A 20,721-nucleotide genomic window follows, 5' to 3' on the forward strand; every position below is an offset into this window, starting at 1 on the left:
TTATGGTATGGGCAGACAAAAACACAATTGCATTTTATCGATGGCAATTTCAATGCACAGAAATACTGTGACGAGATCCTGAGGCCCGTTTTTTTTAAAATGGTATCTGTGACCAACCGATGCATACAGTGCATTCGCAAAGTATTCAGACCCCTTCACTTTTTCCACATTTTGTTACTTTACAGTCCTATTCTAAAATATATTTAAATCGTTTCCCCCCCCTCATCAATCTACACTCAATACCCCATAATGACAAAGCAAAAACAGGTTGTAACTTTTTTCTCTCGCATTTATTAAATAAACGGAAATATCACATTTACATAAGTATTCAGACCCTTTACTCAGTACTTTGTTGAAGCACCATTGGCAGCGATTACAGCCTTGAGTCTTCTTGGGTAGGACGCTACAAACTTGGCTCACCTGTATTTTGCGAGTTTCTCCCATTCTTCTCTGCAGATCCTCTCAAGCTCTGACAGGTTGGACGGGGAGCTTCGCTGCACAGCTATTTTCTGGTCTCCAGAGATGTTCGATCAGGTTCAAGTCCGGGCTCTGGCTGGGCCACTCAAGGACATTCAGAGACTTGTTCTGAAGCCACTCCTGCGTTGTCTTGGCTGTGTGCTTAGGGTCGTTGTCCTGCTGGAAGGTGAACCTTCGCCCCAGTCTGAGGTCCTGAGTGCTCTGGAGCAGGTTTTCATCAAGGATCTCTCTGTACTTTGCTCCGTTAATCTTTCCCTCGATCCTGACTAGTCTCCATGTCCCTGCCACTGAAAAACATCCCCACAGCATGATGCTGCCACCACCATGCTTCACCGTAGGGATGGTATTGGCCAGGTGATGAGCGGTGCTTTGTTTCCTCCAGATGTGACGCTTGGCATTCAGGCCAAAGAGTTAAATATTGGTTTCATCAGACCAGAGAATCTTGTTTCTCATGGTCTGAGAGTCCTTTAGGTGCCTTTTGGCAAACTCCAAGCGGGCTGTCATGTGCCTTTTACTGAGGAGTTGCTTCCGTCTGGCCACTCTACCATAAAGGCCTGATTGGTGGAGTGCTGCAGAGATGGTTGTCCTTCAGAGTGACCATTGGGTTCTTGGTCACCTCCCTGACCAAGGCCTTTCTCCCACAAGTGCTCAGATTGGCCAGGCGGCCAGCTCTAGGAAGAGTCTAGGTGGTTCCAAACTTCTTCCATTTTAGAATGATTGAGGCCGCTGTGTCCTTGGACCTTCAATGCTACAGAAATGTTTTGGTACCCTTCCCCAGATCTGTGCCTCGACACAATCCTGTCTTGGAGCTCTACAGACAATTCCTTCGACCTCATGGCTTGATTTTTGTTCTGAGATGCACTGTCAACTGTGGGACCTTATATAGACAGGTGTGAGCCATGTCCAATTACATTTCTTTTTTTTTACATTTTACACAATTAATTGAATATACCACAGGTGGAGTCCAATCAAGTTGTAGAAACATCTCAAGGATGATCAATGGAAACAGGATGCACCGGAGCTCAATTGAGTCTCATAGCAAAGGGTCTGAATACTTACGTGAATAAGTTATTTTTTGCAAAAATGTCTAAACCTGTTTTAGCTTTGTCATTCTGGCGGTATTGTGTGTCGATTTGAGAAACTAATTTAATAAATTTTAGAATAAGGCTGTAGCGTAACAAAATGTGGAAAAAGTGAAGGGGGTCTGAATACATTCTGAATACACTGTATCTGTATTCCCAGTCATGTGAAATCCATAGTTTAGGGCCTAATTTATTTATTTCAATTGACTGATTTCCTTATATGAACTGTGACTCAGTAAAATCTTTGAAATTGTTGAATTTTTTTTTTTTTGTGTGTAGTATTTATAAAAATTTGGTACATGGGAATTTAACCTCAATGTATTTTTATATGCACTACGTCGTCATGCACAGCCTTTTATTTGCATCAAGTCAATTTGATGGAAACATCTCTGGTGTGAAAATGCGCATATTGTTTTTATGCAGATTTTAGAATATTCACTTGATAATCTGTCGCCAACTGGATGGAAACCTAGCAATTGTTAGAGATAAGTTAGAAACTAGTGGCACAAATTGTCTGCATGCAAAGCAAGTTTTATATAAAACATTAGTTTTACCCTTGTGTGATATACACTACCAGTCAAAAGTTTGGACACACCTACTCATTCAAGGGTTTTTCTTTATTTTTACTATTTTCTACATTGTAGAATAATAGTGAAGACAGCAAAACTGTGAAATAACACATATGGAATCATGTAGTAACCAAAAAAGTGTTAAACAAATCAAAATATATTTTATATTTGAGATTCTTCAAATAGCCACCCTTTGCCTTGATGACAGCTTTGCACACTTGGCATTCTCTCAAACAGCTTCACCTGGAATGCTATTCCAGCAGTTTTGATGGAGTTCCCACATATGCTGAGCACTTGTTGGCTGCTTTACCTTCACTCTGCGGTCCAACTCTTCCCAAACCATCTCAATTGGGTTGAGATCGGGTGATTGTGTGGAGGCCAGGTCATCTGATGCAGCACTCCATCACTCTCCTTCTTGGTCAAATTGCCCTTACACAGCTTGGAGGTGTGTTGGGTCATTGTCCTGTTGAAAAACAAATGATACTCCCACTAAGCACAAACCAGATGGGATGGTGTATCGCTGCAGAATGCTGTGGTAGCCATGCTGGTTAATTGTGCCTAGAACAGTTGATGTCTCTGTTACTTGAACTCTGTGAAGCATTTATTTGGGCTGCAATCTGAGGTGCAGTTAACTCTAATGAACTTATCCTCTGCAGCAGAGGTAACTCTGGGTCTTCCTTTCCTGTGGCGGTCCTCATGAGAGCCAGTTTCATCATAGCGCTTAATGTTTTTTGCGACTGCACTTGAAGAAACTTTCAAAGTTCTTGACATTTTCCGTATTGACTGACCTTCATGTCTTAAAGTAATGATGGACTGTCGTTTCTCTTTGCTTATTTGAGCTGTTCTTGCCATAATATGGACTTGGTCTTTTACCAAATAGGGCTATCTTCTGTATACCTTGTCACAACACAACTGATTGGCTCAAACGCATTAAGAAGGAAAGAAATTCCACAAATTAACCTTTAAGAAGGCACACCTGTTGATTGAAATGCATTCCAGGTGACTACCTCATGAAGCTGATTGAGAGAATGCCAAGAGTGTGCAAAGCTGTCATCAAGGCAAAGGGTGGCTATTTGAAGAATCTCAAATATAAAATATATTTGGATTTGTTTAACACTTTTTTGGATACTACATGATTCCATATGTGTTATTACATAGTTTTGATGTCTTCACTATTATTCTACATTTTACAAAATTGTCAAAATAAAGAAAAACCCTTGTATGAGTAGGTGTGTCCTAACATTTGACTGGAACTGTACATTTTAACCTGGAAGTTATCATCCTCATTCTACCCAATACAGTATCTTAACAAGGCACTTCTTTTTGCAGGTTTCTGATTGATAGCCGGTGGTTCAAGCAGTGGAAAAAATATGTGGGATTTGACAGCTGGGATATGTACAATGTTGGAGAGCACAGTCTCTATCCCGGCCCTGTTGACAACTCTGGCCTGTTCTCATGTAATGAAGGCATCATATTCACTTCCACAACATTTCACATTGTGTTTTAATCTATGTGTAGGCCATGTGTGTTTTCTTTTGTCTCTGCTGTGAGCATAATTCTAGTAAATGCACAACTAGTTATAAACAAGCACTCCAAATACTTGATCACTCTAAAAACTTGATGTCATAAACTTACCTTGACTCTATCTCTCCTTAGACCATGAGACCCAGATCCTGAAGGAGCACCTTATAGATGAGCTGGACTATGTCCTTGTGCCCACTGAGGCGTGGAACAAATTTGTCAGCTGGTATGGTTGCCTTGAGGGCCAGCGGCCCATCGCCAGAAAGGTGATGCTATTAAAAATGTATATTTTCACCCATTTGCGTTAGTCTCTCTCGTTAACCTTGCTCTTTCTGTCCGTAGGTGGTTGAACACGGCATGTTTGTCAAGCACTGTAAAGTGGAGGTCTATCTGTTGGAGCTCAACTTGTGTGAGAATGACAACATGGACAATGTGGTCACACGTCATTTCAGTAAAGCTGACACTATAGGTGAGAGAGAGAACAGTGTACTGTGAGCCAGAGAGCCAACTGACGTGTGAACTAACTAGATATGTATCATCTTCAGCCACTTCTGGCTTTTAATTAACTAAATATTGTGTGTGCCGTGTCCAAAGACACCATAGAGAGGGAGATGCGGTCACTATTTGAGATCCCAACGGGGAAGGAGACTCGACTGTGGAACAAGTACATGAGCAACACGTACGAGCAGCTGAACAAGCCAGACAGCACCGTACAGGATGCTGGTCTCTTCCAGGGCCAGGTAGAGTACTGTCTCTCCAACACCCACATCCACTCACTCACTGCTAGGCCACACACAGCTAGAGCTAGACCCTTTGCCCACTGGCACTTTCTTCATTAGACACACAGCACACTTGAATCTTTTTGAGGGGAAGCTGCAATGATGTCATCACTTTTAATCTCCTGAGCAGGGTTCGATTGAGGTGCTTAAAGTACTTGAATTTGGCACTTTGAAATTCAAATATTGCAATACCTTGACAATCAGAAATGTTCTGAAGTTGGTACTTGAAAAGTACTTGAATTAAAATGAGAGGAGAACAGAAAATGATCTAATATGAAAAATATCAGGATAATGTATTGGTTTTACGAATACATTTCCAGGCAGACTGCAGAGTTTTATTTCCTCAGGTGTTTCGTGCTCTGCTTGCCAGGCTCATTCCACCCCCACTGCCTCTCAGCCAGGCAGGTAAAGAACTGACTGATTAGGTGCCGCCAAGTGTCACATAATAACTAAAATGCCGGGCAAATGTAGATTCCATCCTGCGCATATGGAACATTTCTGGGATCTTTTATTTCAGCTTATGAAACATGGGACCAACACTTTACATGTTGCGTTTTATACTTTTGTTCAGTATAGTTTACACTTTTTTTTTACCACTACATCACTAGACCCAACCAAGCCACACTGTGTAAGGTGCAAAAAAATGTTTCTGACATTGCGAGCATGGGTGAATCGGCCCTGAAGGTGGAAAGAGACAAGGCTGCATCTTGCGCTGGCGCCAGTTCTACATTGTGACTTTTTCTCTACAGAGCTTTTTTGCCTCATTCAAGGGCCGCCCGCGATATTCCGCTTTATCAACCAGCAGCCGTGCTCCTGCTGTTCTGGTGGCTGTTCACGTGCCATTTTCCTCATACAGCCCACTTGCCCTTCTCCCGACTGGCTACATTAAAGATGCCAGTCTGAAGCAAGATGGTTTTTCATAGCTATTATGTAGTATTTTCTCAAATTCCCAATGAAATACAATACAGTCATTAAGCTGGAATTGTGTAGTAATGCGAATAGGAAATGTGTTCACAAGTAGGCATGTCCCAAAACTCTGCTCAACACTACTCAAATTACAACATCATCAGTACTGTCTTACCATTCATGTACGTAGTAAATAAGTAGTGAAACACGTATTATTGAGTAGAACGTTTATTTTTTAATGAGGTTGTGGCAATATACTGACATTTGGTGGCGACTAGAAACAATTGCGTAAATAGGAACTATTACAAATTGATGGTCCTTGAAAATTAAAATTAGTGCTAGAAAAAGTACTTGAAAGTCCTTGAACGTCATCTTAACCACTGTACGCACCCTGCATCCGTTTTTTCTCCCAACAGTTGAAATTGCACCTAGAGGTTGTTTTGCTGTCTGTTATGTTATGTAGCAGCAATTAACTCTGCTAACTGAGTATGTTATGAATGTTTTTGAAATCAGCTGAGTTCAGCACGGCTCTCACTGGTATGTTGCCCACACAGGTGCTCGTGATTGAATGCAAGAACGAGGACGGCACGTGGCCCAGACAAGCCTCCCATCCAAAGTAAGTTTATCGCTATATGGTAACACATTCTCTATTGTAGGACTTTGACTAGGGTTGCAAAGGGACGGTATATTACTGGAAACTTTCGAAGTTTATCAGTAAACTACTATAATTTTGGTATCTTTCAAGGATTTTATTATCAAGCACAGGACATCTAGTGGCCATTTTGGGTTCTTCAGATTATCACAGGTGTCTGTAATATTATCTTTGGCCTTATTACATGTAAAATGTATGAAATAATTAAATAAGATGTTTTAAATTAAAATAAATGGAATGACAAAGCTGTAAACATTATCCTAAATATAAACCATCAACTTAGTGAATACCATTGGTGTTTAATATGAGGGTTTCAGCATGAAATATCCTTTACATTTTTTTACACACTTATTTATTTTACTATGTCTATGTATTTCTTTTCAATGTTTTGGCCTCAAACTGGTGACAGGTGTGAAAAGTCAATAGTTGGAATAGTTGCAGAGTTTATTGAAAATAATGCCGTTGTTGATTAGATGCTTTTAATATTGAGGCTATTTTCTCTTGAACCATATGGTCCATCTACTAGAAACTCATGGAAAATATGAGATATAAAAAATGAATACTATATATAAATCACCAAAGTTACGATAGATTGCCATAGATTTTCTGTTAATTACAAAAATTACTAAAGATTCCCGTAACTTTAGCTTTGCAACCCTATTTGTGACAATTAAGCCATTTTTTAATCAACATTTACAATATTCTCTGTCTGTTAGGCATGGGCGGTATACCGTATACCAGGGTATTTGGTATTAGCCATGAGATGGTTTCTCAATACCATTGAAACTATTTATTTTAAGTTTTTCAATAAATGTTAATATTTGTAGCTACTTTTAAGTAAATACCTGCAGTCAACTTGTGCAATACGTTAGGAGATAAAGCAGATTACATTTACATTTTAGTCACCTTTCCAGGCAGACTGCAGAGTTTTATTTCCTCAGGTGTTTCGCGCTCTGCTTGCCATGCTCATTCCACCCCCACTGCCTCTCAGCCAGGCAGGTAAAGAACTGACTGATTAGGCGCTGCCAAGCGTCACATAATAGCTAAAATGCCGGGCAAACGATCCAGAGCGACTTACAGTTAGTGAGTGCCATAGTTCCCCAGAACAGTTGAGCCAGTTGTGTTTGTTTGTAAATAGCACAACGGGAGAAAGTGGGAGCAGGTGAGTCCAGCTGTATATTGACAGGGGTCGCGATTTAATATTTTTTCTTTTTTCTTTTTTTTTCTTCAATAGACTGATCAGGGATGTGCAACTATTGTTTGCCTTTGCAGAAAATACTTTAGTGCAACACATTCGGCAGATAGTAGCTTAATTTACATCAGATGACAACAGAAACGCAACGGAATTTGGCTGGCAGCCACCCAAGTAAATGAGCTTACAATGAAAAAGCAAGGTATTTTTTGCAAAAACTATGCATGGCCATCATATTTCCAATGTTTATCATAGAATGTAGCGGGCTACATTTCCCAATGTTTTACTAGCAGAGAAAAGTAGGCTGGCTACACCGAGAAAACTAGCAACACATCAGTCAGAGCGCTGTCTGCTAATACAATGCCCATTTGTGAATTTTCATCTGAGTGGAGAAGTGTAACTGAAGCACAAAATGAGTCTTCTCCAAGCATGCGTCAACTTTGTTCACATTTCTTGTAAATGTCAACTCACCCAAAATGACATTCGGTAGGTTCTACCTATGTATTACTTTATGAGCTGGATTGCCTGTATTTGCCATTTGTTTATTATAGTTTGCGCTTGTTAGCATATTTAGTTAGCAGCCTTCATGGAAATGCACTATTACTTGTGCTAACTTTGTTAGCATTCTGGTAATAGACATCCAATGGTATTTTTAGCCCCCTTGTGGACTATGCCAGTAATACCGTAAATCCCGGGATGAGAGAAGGATGATATGAAAATCTGGATACCGCCCAACCCTAATGTTTGCTTGCACAAAATAGTATATATCAAATAATGTGTGTCTGAAACTTGTCAAGTAAGTTGTCTATGTTCATGTTATTCAGATCCAGTACGACTACATCCAGGAATTTCACTACCTCTCCAAAGCTCTCTTCTAACTCGTCGGCAACTATCTCCTCAACAGTAACCAATGGGGACAGCAGCAACTCTGGCTATACACTGAACAACAGCACCTCCTCTGGCAATAGGCAAGCAAACTGTGATTTTATCACTATGCCACAATATGCGAAGTCACTGGGATATCACTAGTCAATGGAGTCCCATTTATGTTTAGGAATATTTATACAATCCATTGATGTTTTACCTGTTAAACACTGGACTCAACCTTACTGTTTCTACAGACTGGGAGGTTACAATTCATACAGCTCCTCCTACAATTACAGAGAGTCACCATCCCAACCTGGCCTCTGTGGTCTCAGTAACCTAGGCAACACCTGCTTCATGAACTCCGCCCTCCAGGTAACTCGCACACACACACGAGGTCTGTGTGCAAACTTACATTAGCATATACTACACAAAGAATTCATATGGACCACAGCAAATATTGGGTACTGTAAAAGTTCAATTAAACTCAGTCTATAGCCGCCTGTCCCTTTTTAATAGCCGGGCAACAGCACACATTTCAGCAAATAAAAGCCTGTTTCAAATAAATACATTGTTTACGAGGTTACCATGAGTTGTTTACTAGGTTTAATGTTTGACTTGTTACATAAATAATTCTGTAATGTCTTAAAAATGATGGCAATCATCCATTTTTATCTCCAGTAAGAAACTGCTAGCCATTTGCTGCTAATAGCTGAGAACTGCTAGCTAACTGGCAAGCACAAAAACAGTAGTCTTCGGGAGTACAGACTCCCCAGAAATCGGCAGAAGTAAGAACTGCTAAAAATGCACTGTCAAATAGGAGAATAATTATACTGTAAAGGAAGTTTTATTTATATATTTTTTTAGAGGCGTACTAAGACAACATAAACATGACAGTGTGTAAATGATAACACATGAATGCAGGAAAGGAAGACATTTATTAAAATGCTGTAAGTGAATGCTGGAATGTTATTTGTCACATGCTTCGTAGACAACAGGTGTAGACTAACAGTGAAGTGCTTACTTACGGGTCGATTTCCAACAATGCAGATTTAAAGATAAATAAATAAAAATATATAAATAGTGACACAAGGAATAATTACACAGTGAATAACGAATACAAATAATGAGTTAAAATAACATGGCTATATACAGGGAGTACCAGTACCAAGTCTTTGCAGGGGTATGAGGTAATTGAGGTAGCTATGTACTGTACATATAGGTAGGGGTAAAGTGACTAGGCAACAGGATAGATGGCCACCCGGACAGCTGATGAAACTGAGGAGTATTTTTGTCTGTAATAAAGCCCTTTTGTGGGGAAAAACTCTGTTCTGATTGGCTGGGCCTGGCTCCCAAGTGGGTGGACCTATGCGCTCTCAGGCGCACCCATGGCTGCGCCCCTGCCCAGTCATGTTAAATCCATAGATTAGGGCCTAATTTATTTATATCAATTGACTGATTTCCTTATATAAACTGTAACTCAGTAAAATAGTTTAAATTGTTGCATGTTGCGTTTATATTTTTCAGTATATATATATCTTAACTATTAACTGTTTATAATGTGCTAAGTGTTCTGCTGTTGTGCATTTGGTTTGCTCATTTAGTAGCTAGTTAGCTATCTAGCTAAGTGGTTAGCTTCTTCCAAAATCCTGCTCCGCTTGGTAACAGCAGAGAATTCCCTCCTGGATCAAGCGCCTTTTGTCTAATATTTGTTTTGTGCGTGCAGAAAACTGAGTTGCATTTTTTTGCTACTTGTATAACTTTATGAGCTGGGATGTCTGTGCTGCAAATACTTTAGATCACAGACTATATAAAATGTTCAATTTGCTCGTTAGCATTTAGTTAGTATTCTTTATGGGATTTTACATGTACTTGTTAGCATTGCTAACCTTGTGTTCAGTGCTGGTATTACAATCTGAATACCTCCCAAGCCTAACTTGAAGCTCTTGACCCGGTCCACTACAGTCCCGTCGATGTGAATGGGGGCGTGCTTGGCCCTCCGTTTTCTGTAGTCCACGATCAGCTCCTTTGTCTTACTGACGTTGAGGAAGAAGTTGTCCTGGCACCACACTGCCAGGTCTCTGACCTTTTGCCTATAGGCTGTCTCGTCGTCTGTGATCAGGCCTACCACCGTCGTGTTGTCGGCCAACTTAATGATGGTGTTGGAGTCGTGCACGATGACGCAGTCGTGGGAGTGCAGGAGGGGACTAAGCACTCACCCCTGAGGGTCCCTGTGTTGAAGGTCAGCGTGGTGGATGTGTTGCAGATATGTTGAGGTGTTCAGTCCTAGGGACCTTAGCTTAGTGATGAGCTTCGAGGGCACTGGTGTTGAACGCTGAGCTGTGGTCAATAAACAGCATTCTCACGTAGGTGTTCCTTTTGTCCAAGTGGGAAAGGGCAGTGTGGAGTGCAATAGAGATTGCGTCATCTGTGGATATGTTGGGGAAAATTGGAGTGGGTCCAGGGTGTCTGGGATGATGGTGTTGATGTGAGCCATGACCAGCCTTTCAAAGCATTTCATGGCTACAGATGTGAGTGCTACGGGGCGATAGTCATTTAGACAGGTTTCCTTGGTGTTCTTTGGCACAGGGACTATTGTGGTCTGCTTGAAACATGTTGGTATTACAGACTGGGTCAGGGAGAGGTTGAAAATATCAGTGAAGACACTTGCCAGCTGGTCAGCGCATGCTCTGAGTATGTGTCCTGGTAATCCGTCTGGCCCCGCGGCCTTGTGAATGTTAACCTGTTTAAAGGTCTTACTCACATCGGCTACGGAGAGTGTGATCACACAATTGTCCGGAACAGCTGGTGCACTTAAGCTTGGTTCAGTGTTGCTTGCCTCTAAGCGAGCATAGAAGACTTTTAGCTCGTCTGGTAGGCTTGTGTCATTGGACAGCTCATGGCTGGGTTTCCCTTTGTAATCTTTGATAGATTGCAAGCCCTGCCACATCCGACGAGTGTCGGAGCCAATGTAGTATGATTCGATCTCAGTCCTGTATTAACGCTTTTCCTGTTTGATGGTCTGTCGGAGGGCGTAGCGGGATTTCTCATAATCGTCCGGGATAGTGTCCCTCTCCTTAAAAGCGGCAGCTCTAGCCTTTAGCTCAGTGCAGATGTTGCCTGTAATCCATGTCTTCTGGTTGGGATATGTACGTACGGACACTGTGGGGATACACTTATTAATGAAGCCGGTGACTGATGTGGTAAACTCCTCAATGCCATCGGATGAATCCCGAAACATATTCCAGTCTGTGCTAGCAAAACAGTCCTGCATCTTAGCATCCGCTTCATCGGACCACTTCCGAATTGAGTGTGTCACTGGTACTTCCTGTTTGAGTTTTTGCTTGTATGCAGGAATCAGGAGGATAGCTATGGTCAGATTTTCCAAACGGAAGGCGAGGGAGAGCTTTGTATGCGTCTCTGTGTGGTGTAAAGGTGTTCTAGAGTTTTTCCCCCCTCTAGTTTCACAGGTGACATGCTGGTAGAAATGAGGTAAAACAGATTTCAGTTTTCCTGCATTAAAATCACCGGCCACTAGGAGCGCTGCCTCTGGATGAGCATTTTCTTGTTGGCTTATGGCCCAATATAGCTTGTTGAGTATGGTCTTAGTGCCATCTTCGGTTTGTGGTGGTAATTAGACAGCTACGAAAATATAGATAAAAACTGTCATGGTAAATTGTGTGGTCTACAGCTTATCATTAGTAATTTCTAGAGATTGCACACCAGCTGTTGTTAACAAAGAGACACACACCCCAACTCTTGGGTTTACGAGACGCTGCCTTTCTGTCCTGCCGATGCATAGAAAAACCAGCTAGATTTATGTTAACCTTGTCATCGTTCAGCCACGACTCTGTGAAGCATAGGATATTATAGTTCTTCAGTTAACTAGGCAAATGAGCAAAAGCTGTGTGCGTCAAGGAAATAGACGCCTGGCTCAAATAGAAGCCTGTCTCTAATAAGCGCCTGTTTTGATCAGTGATTTAAGCAAATGAATGCCTGACTATTAATTTAAGTTTCACGACATTTCTTGCTATAGAGCATATTTCCCTTGTCTAAGACCGAGTTGTACTGACCTCTCTAAACCAGTTGATGGTGTGGAAGAGCAGGCCACTGACTAACTCTCTCTCAGGCTTAGACAGGCTCTCTGACACACAAACACACACCAAGCAAGGTTTGAACTGTATATTTCTGCCTTATTCACCTCACTGTTTTGTTGCAGTGCCTGAGCAATGCGTGCCCTCTCACTGAATACTTCCTGGATGACCAGTATGAGGCGGAGATCAACCGGGAGAATCCATTAGGAATGAGGGGGGAGATCGCAGAGGCCTACGCAGACCTGGTCAAGCAGATGTGGCTTAGCCGCAGCAGCTATGTGGCTCCCCGCACCTTTAAAGTGAGCAGTGCCACAGATACATAAGACTGAATTTCTATAGGCTACTGCAATGTAGTGCACCTTCCTCGTCCTCTTTTTGACCTTTTAGATTTTTCTAATTCAGTCAGTTACCAGTAGATTTCTGCAATACAGCCAGTTACCAGTTACTATCTTACGAACTCATTGCAGACATAGCAATGAGCATGAAGCTATCTGTCATAATTACTATAACACGTGTGATTGAAAAGCTGCACAGTCTGCTAACCTCCACCCTATGTTCCCCCTTTATCCCAGACCCAAGTGGGCCGCTTCGCCCCCCAGTTTTCAGGGTACCAGCAGCAGGACTCCCAGGAGTTGCTGGCCTTCCTGATGGACGGGCTCCACGAAGACCTGAACCGCGTTAAAAAGAAGCCTTACCTGGCCCTGCAGGACGCAGGGGGGCGGCCAGACGAGGTACACATACACACAATCTTGGTGATGCTAGTAAGGAAGATTTCCCATAGCATTGTCATTAAGTCCTATTATGTTTGAGATCACCTCTGTACAAATCTCTAACAGTTTTTTTTCTTCTGAATGACAGATTGTAGCTAAGGAAGCATGGACTAACCATCGCCTGCGCAATGACTCAATCATTGTGGACATATTCCATGGCCTGTTCAAATCCACTCTGGTGTGTCCAGAGTGTGCCAAGGTCTCTGTGACCTTTGACCCATTCTGCTACCTCACACTCCCTCTGCCCATGAAGAAGGACCGAACTATGGAGGTGTTCTTGGTCCGCATCGACCCCGATTCCAGACCCACGCAGGTAACACACACACACTGGACGGGAGCTGCTTTTCCCCCTCAATGTAGTTAGACACTCATCATAATAGCAATCATTTTTTATTTATTAAGGATTTCACAACAACAAAAGGACATGACAAATGCAGAGTAATATAAACATAATATAAAACCAAACAATGATATCAGACACACCAAAAACAAGAGAGAAAAATAAATTAAAAATAAATAATAGCACCACTGCTTCACCACATTATAAACTGACTTCAGATACATTTCACCTTTTAAGGTCCATTTGACCATGCAATGAAAGGGGCCCCAAGTATATTCAAAGTAGTCTAGTTTACCCAGAAACTGGTAAGAAACTCTCCCATAGCTAGCCAGCTGTGCCATGGTACTGGCCCATTCATCAAAGGGAGGGGGATATTCTTTCTTCCAATGCCTTAAGAGTAAGCGCTTAGCTGTTGTGATGGCCAGGATAAGCCATCTCTTTTCAAAGGAAGTGAAAACATAGTCCTTAAGGTCAGTTGTTGAGCCTAACATATACAGTTTTACAGTGATCAGGAACTGTCTTAATAACCTGAAATACAACTTGTTGCCTGTCCCCTGTAGCTCAGTTGGTAGAGCATGGCGCTTGCAACGCCAGGGTTGTGGGTTCGTTTCCCATGGGGGGCCAGTATGAAAATGTATGCACTCACTAGCTGTAAGTCGCTCTGGATAAGAGCGTCTGCTAAATGACTAAAATGTAAATGTTGTATATTATTCCACCAATCTTTTAGCGCTGGACATGACCAGAGTATATGTATAATAGAGGCATCATAACCTTTACATCTCCAACATCGGTCTTCTGGTATTAACATTGTGGAGTCCAATTGAATAAATGTATTTCCCATTTCTTTATACATAGTATTCAAATTAGACAAGCATGATTTTTACTCTTCATGGGATATACAGTACCAGTCAAAAGTTTGGACATACCTACTCATTCATGGGTTTTTCTTTATTTTTACTATTTTCTACATTGTAGAATAACAGTGAAGACATCAAAACTATGAAATAACACATATTGAATCATGTAGTAACCAATAAAGTGTTAAACAAATCAAATATATTTTATATTTGAGATTCTTCAAAGTAGCCACCCTTTGCCTTGATGACAGCTTTGCACACTCTTGGCATTCTCTCAACCAGCTTCATTAGGTAGTCACCTGGAATGCATTTAAATTAAAAGGTGTGCCTTGTTATAAGTTAATTTGTGGAATTTCTTTCCTTAATGTGTTTGAGCAAATCGGTTATGTTGTGACAAGGTAGGGGTGGTATACAGAAGATAGCCCTATTTGGTAAAATACCAAGTCCATATTATGGCAAGAACAGCTCAAATAAGCAAAGAGAAACGACAGTCCATCATTACTTTAACATTTACGACATGAAGGTCAGTCAATCCAGAATATTTCAAGAACTTTGAACGTTTCTTCAAGTGCAGTCTCAAAAACCATAAAGCGCTATGATGAAACTGACGCTCATGATGACCGCCACAGGAAAGGAAGACCCAGAGTTACCTCTGCTGCAGATGATAAGTTAATTAGAGTTAACTGCACCTCAGATTGCAGCCCAAATAAATGCAACAGTCCTTCAAGACTGTTGGAAAAGCATTCCTCATGAAGCTGGTTGAGAGAATGCCAAGAGTGTGCAAAGCTGTCATCAAGGCGAAGGGTGGCTACTTTGAAGAATCTCAAATATAAAATATATTTTGATTTGTTTAACAGTTTTTGGGTTACTACTTGATTCCATATGTGTTATTTCATAGTTTTGATGTCTTCACTATTATTCTACAATGTAGAAAATAGTACAAATAAAAACCCTTGAATGAGTAGGTTAGTCCAAAATCTTGACTGGGACTGTATCTAGAGCCAAATCTTTTGTCCATTGTACTTTAATCTTATTTAAAGGATCAGAAAATTGGTCCAGTAGCAGATTATAAATTATTTCTTCAATCGGGCTTGCTATGGGACAGGTAAGGGGGCTTCCCAAACATTTTCACAAAGAACTATGTAGCTGGAGGTGTCTCCAATATTAATTCTGTGGCAGCTTATATTTCTTAGTAATTTGGGGAAAGCTTAAGAATTGCTTAGACTGCTCATCAAATAAATCCAACAGATAATTGGTTCCTACTTGTTGCCACTGTACCCAATTCTTTATTTTTTTTAACCTCCAATTGGGATACGCTTATTGTGCCACAGAGGGGCTTGAGGCTCTTTGTATCTTACCCCACAAGGTTCTAGTGTTTGTAACAGTGGGGTGATCCTTCAGTTGTGGTCATACAGTGCAAAAAATTCCAAGCCAGGGCGATACCCCCATGGGCCTCAGACTCCAGCTGGTACCAGCCTGGTTTAGCCCCTCCCTTCCGACATGGCAACCAAATACTGATTTGTTTGACATTGATAGCCCAGTAGTACCACCTGAAGTTAGGGAGACCAGATCCACCTTTTTTGGGGGAGACTTACTTTTTATTTAACCTAAACTGCTGAGTTACCCCAAAGAAAATCAAAACATGCCTGTCAATATCTTTAAAGTAATAATCTGGGATGTATAGAGGGAGATGAGCTAGAAGATAATATATTACAGGTGCCAGCATCATTTTAATATAATTAATTTTACCCCATAATGAAAGATTTTTGACCATCTAGCAAAGTCATTCTTCATTTTTAGAAGTAAGGGTTTCATATTCTCTCCAAAAATATCCCTGTGGCTGGGGGTTATTAGAATGCCAAGGAATTTGATACTCTTAGGGGACCATCTACATTTCATAATAACAATCTTAAGCACAGCCTCAGACAAAACATTTAGGCTAAACCTGGGCTAGTTGAATTTCATTTAAATACCGTGTCTGTGTACATAGATAATGTTCTACTAACACAATTTTGATTTAGAGGTGCCAAAATTGTGTTTCTGTTCTCGTGATGTCTGCAATGTAAATAAGACATTTGCATATAATACTAATTGAGGTGGTTATCAAAACCAGACCAGTTTCAATGGGGACCTAGAAACAGAGTGGTCTTTGTACATGCTGCCGTGCTCTCTTCGATTTCAGAGTGGGCCGCGGTTCACCGACTGAGGTCATGACATCTATGTAGACAGAAGTCAAAATATCTTGTCTCTCTCCATCCTTCTCTTTCTCTCCCTCTGCATCTCTCTTTTTTCTCTTCCCCAGTACCGAGTGGTGGTCCCCAAGCTTGGCTCAGTGACAGACCTGTGCAGCGCCTTGTCCAGGCTCTCTGGAATCCCTGCTGAGAATGTGAGAGCTTTACCTTTTATGTGCTGCTAGCTGAATGAGGGCCATTGTACTTTTAGACTCTCTTTTTACAGTCCCTGCCTGGCATTTGCACCCATGTCCTTTATGGTTATGCGCTCATGATTAAATTTTGGTTGTGACTTGATAGGATTAAAATTATCGGCCAGTAGGCTTGGCGATACTCTGGTATATGGTATAAACGGTATATTTAGAAAAATTGACAGTATGATTTTCAATAACGTTTTTTTTTTATGTGCTACGCCACTGCTTATAACTATAAGTTATAACTGTTAACTTGCTAGCTAAGTGGCTAGATGTCAAGATCAAGCTTCTTGGTTACAGCAGAGACATTCTAGCCTGAGTTACCAGTCTCTTTAGCTAACATTCCACACCTTGTCATTGCCAAAGAGTCTGGCCTTTCTGCCATCTTCAAATATTTTATATCATTAATGAGCTCGAGAACAGAGGAGTTGATCCTGATTTGATAACCCTCACAGCTATCCTCCAATCACAATAATGATACAAATATTGGAACTATATCACTTTCTCCACAGACCACATTGGTATTAGGTTGCTAAGAAACCGTTTTTTGTTTGTCCACACAAAACCAGAATGTCAAAAGTTGCTAGCTCACATCTAAATTCTCAAACTAAATACACACTGCAATTCCAACCACAAAACCTATTTGCATTTATTTTAAGCCTCAAAATACAACAACTTGCCTAGCTAACAGCCAGATATTTGTTTTTGACTTAGTTATTTCTTTAATTTTTATATTTAGCAGACGCTCTTATCCAGAGCGACTTACAGGAGCAATTATGGTTAAGTGCCTTGCTCAAGGGCACCGACAGATTTTTCACCTAGTCGGCTCGGGGATTGGAACCAGCGACCTTTCGGTGACTGGCACATCACTCTTAACCATTAAGCTACCTTAAAAAATCTATTTTTCAGGCTCCACATGTTGTCATGGAAAGTATTAATGTTATTTCCAACAACTAATGAGCAACTCTGTATATCCAGCTGCATATTGAATGTTGAGATTGCCGAAAAGCAAGGAGTGGAACGTTAGCTAAAGATTGGTGCCCAGACTAGAGAAATTCACACCAAAAAAAAAAAATATATATATATATATAGTACCAGTCAAAAGTTTGGACACACCTACTCATTCAATGGTTTTTCTTTATTTTTACTATTTTCATATTGTACAATAATAGTGAAGACATCAAAACTATGAAATAACACATGGAATCATGTAGTAACCAAAAAAGTGTTATTTTATATTTGAGATTCTTCAGATAGCCACCCTTTGCCTTGATGACAGCTTTGCACACTCTTGGCATTCTCTCAACCAGCTTCATGAAGCTGGTTGAGAGAACATTTACATTTAAACATTTACGTCATTTAGCAGACGCTCTTATCCAGAGCGACTTACAAATTGGTGCATTCACCTTATAGCCAGTGGGATAACCACATTACAATATGTTTATTTTTTATTTTTATTTTTTGGGGGTGGGGTAAGGGGGAGTAGAACGATTACTTTATCCTATCCCAGGTATTCCTTAAAGAGGTGGGGTTTCAAGTGTCTCCGGAAGGTGGTGAGTGACTCCACTGTCCTGGCGTCGTGAGGGAGCTTGTTCCACCATTGGGGTGCCAGAGCAGCGAACAGTTTTGACTGGGCTGAGCTGGAACTGTGCTTCCGCAGAGGTAGCGGGGCCAGCAGGCCAGAGGTGGATGAACGCAATGCTCTCGTTTGGGTGTAGGGACTGATCAGAGCCTGAAGGTACGGAGGTGCCGTTCCCCTCACAGCTCCGTAGGCAAGCACCATGGTCTTGTAGGAGATGCAAGCTTAAACTGAAAGCCTGTGGAGTGTACGGAGGAGCGGGGTGACGTGAGAGAACTTGGGAAGGTTGAACACCAGACAGGCTGCGGCATTCTGGATGAGTTGTAGGGGTTTAATGGCACAGGCAGGGAGCCCAGCCAACAGCGAGTTGCAGTAATCCAGACGGGAGATGGCAAGTGCCTGGATTAGGACCTGTGCCGCTTCCTGTGTAAGGCAGGGTCGTACTCTCCGAATGTTGTAGAGCATGAACCTACAGGATCGGGTCACCGCCTTGATGTTAGCGGAGAACGACAGGGTGTTGTCCAGGGTCACGCCAAGGCTCTTCGCACTCTGGGAGGAGGACACAACGGAGTTGTCAACCGTGATGGCGAGATCATGGAACGGGCAGTCCTTCCCCGGGAGGAAGAGCAGCTCCGTCTTGCCGAGGTTCAGCTTGAGGTGGTGATCCGTCATCCAAACTGATATGTCTGCCAGACATGCAGAGATGCGATTCGCCACCTGGTTATCAGAAGGGGGAAAGGAGAAGATGAGTTATGTGTCGCCTGTGTAGCAATGATAGGAGAGGCCATGTGAGGATATGACAGAGCCAAGTGACTTGGTGTATAGCAAGAATAGGAGAGGGCCTAGAACTGAGCCCTGGGGGGACACCAGTGGTGAGAGCATGTGGTGCGGAGACAGATTCTCGCCACGCCACTTGGTAGGAGCGACCGGTCAAGTAGGACGCAATCCAAGAGTGAGCCGCGCCGGAGATGCCCAACTCGGAGAGGGTGGAGAGGAGGATCTGATGGTTCACAGTATCAAAGGCAGCAGACAGGTCTAGAAGGACAAAAGCAGAGGAGAGAGAGTTAGCTTTAGCAGTGCGGAGAGCCTCCGTGACACAGAGAAGAGCAGTCTCAGTTGAATGACCAGTCTTGAAACCTGACTGGTTTGGATCAAGAAGGTCATTCTGAGAGAGATGGCAAGAGAGTTGGCTAAAGACGGCACGCTCAAGAGTTTTGGAGAGAAAAGAAAGAAGGGATACTGGTCTGTAGTTGTTGACATCAGAGGGATCGAGTGTTGGTTTTTTGAGAAGGGGTGCAACTCTCGCTCTCTTGAAGACGGAAGGGACATAGCCAGCGGTCAAGGATGAGTTGATGAGCGAGTTGAGGTAAGGGAGAAGGTCACCTGAGATGGTCTGGAGAAGAGAGGAGGGGATAGGGTCAAGCGGGCAGTTTGTTGGGCGGCCGGCCGTCACAAGTCGCAAGATTTCATCTGGAGAGAGAGGGGAGAAAGAAGTCAAAGCATAGGTAGGGCAGTGTGAGCAGGACCAGCAGTGTCATTTGACTTAACAAACGAGGATCGGATGTCGTCAACCTTCTTTTCAAAATGGTTGACGAAGTCATTCACAGAGAGGGAGGAGGGGGAGGATTCAGCAGGGAGGAGAAGGTGGCAAAGAGCTTCCTAGGGTTAGAGGCAGATGCTTGGAATTTAGAGTGGTAGAAAGTGGCTTTAGCAGCAGAAACAGATGAAGAAAATGTAGAGAGGAGGGAGTGAAAAGATGCCAGGTCCGCAGGCTGCCCGGAGCCCTGTTCTGTGAGCTCGCAATGAGTCGTCAAGCCACGGAGCAGGAGGGGAGGACCGAGCCGGCCGGGAGGATAGGGGACATAGAGAGTCAAAGGATGCAGAAAGGGAGGAGAGGAGGGTTGAGGCGGCAGAATCAGGAGATTGGAGGGAGAAGGATTGAGCAGAGGGAAGAGATGATAGGATGGAAGAGGAGAGAGTAGCGGAAGAGAGAGAGCGAAGGTTGCGACGGCGCATTACCATCTGAGTAGGGGCAGAGTGAGTAGTGTTGGAGGAGAGCGAGAGAGAAAAGGATACAAAGTAGTGGTCGGAGACATGAAGGGGAGTTGCAGTGAGATTAGTAGAAGAAAAGCATCTAGTAAAGATGAGGTCACGCGTATTGCCTGCCTTGTGAGTAGGGGGAGAGGGTGAGGTCAGGAGAGGAGAGGAGTGGAAAGAAGGAGGCAGAGAGAAATGAGTCAAAGGTAGACGTAGGGAGGTTGAAGTCACCCAGAACTGTGAGGGATGAGCCATCCTCAGGAAAGGAACTTATCAAGGCGTCAAGCTCATTGATGAACTCTCCAAGGGAACCTGGAGGGCGATAAATGACAAGGATGTTAAGCTTGAATGGGCTAGTGACTTTGACAGCATGGAATTCAAATGAGGAGATAGACAGATGGGTCATGGGAAAAAGAGAGAATGTCCACTTGGGAGAGATGTGGATTCCTGTGCCACCACCCCGCTGACCAGATGCTCTCGGGGTATGCGAGAACACATGGTCAGACGAGGAGAGAGCAGTAGGAGTAGCAGTGTTTTCAGTGGTAATCCATGTTTCCGTCAGCGCCAAGAAGTCGAG

At 42.5% G+C, this 20,721-nt stretch overlaps 1 protein-coding gene across 1 annotated transcript in view; it reads left to right on the forward strand.

Moving 5' to 3' along the window:
- LOC311134334 (ubiquitin carboxyl-terminal hydrolase 4-like) overlaps positions 1 to 20,721 on the forward strand; it is a gene marked incomplete at its 5' end in the record, with an annotated part of 40,034 nt that overhangs the window by 5,278 nt on the left and 14,035 nt on the right. The window contains 11 exons of the mRNA XM_084167981.1: positions 3,458 to 3,585; positions 3,785 to 3,915; positions 3,992 to 4,118; positions 4,244 to 4,389; positions 5,889 to 5,950; positions 8,003 to 8,146; positions 8,300 to 8,417; positions 12,262 to 12,435; positions 12,709 to 12,867; positions 12,995 to 13,219; positions 16,406 to 16,489. Coding sequence (XP_084024107.1) covers positions 3,458 to 3,585; positions 3,785 to 3,915; positions 3,992 to 4,118; positions 4,244 to 4,389; positions 5,889 to 5,950; positions 8,003 to 8,146; positions 8,300 to 8,417; positions 12,262 to 12,435; positions 12,709 to 12,867; positions 12,995 to 13,219; positions 16,406 to 16,489 — 1,498 coding nt within the window. The remainder of the gene's footprint in view (positions 1 to 3,457; positions 3,586 to 3,784; positions 3,916 to 3,991; positions 4,119 to 4,243; positions 4,390 to 5,888; positions 5,951 to 8,002; positions 8,147 to 8,299; positions 8,418 to 12,261; positions 12,436 to 12,708; positions 12,868 to 12,994; positions 13,220 to 16,405; positions 16,490 to 20,721) is intronic.

The sequence above is a fragment of the Coregonus lavaretus genome, assembly GCF_964263955.1.
Source record: "Coregonus lavaretus genome assembly, chromosome: 8".
NCBI lineage: Eukaryota > Metazoa > Chordata > Actinopteri > Salmoniformes > Salmonidae > Coregonus > Coregonus lavaretus.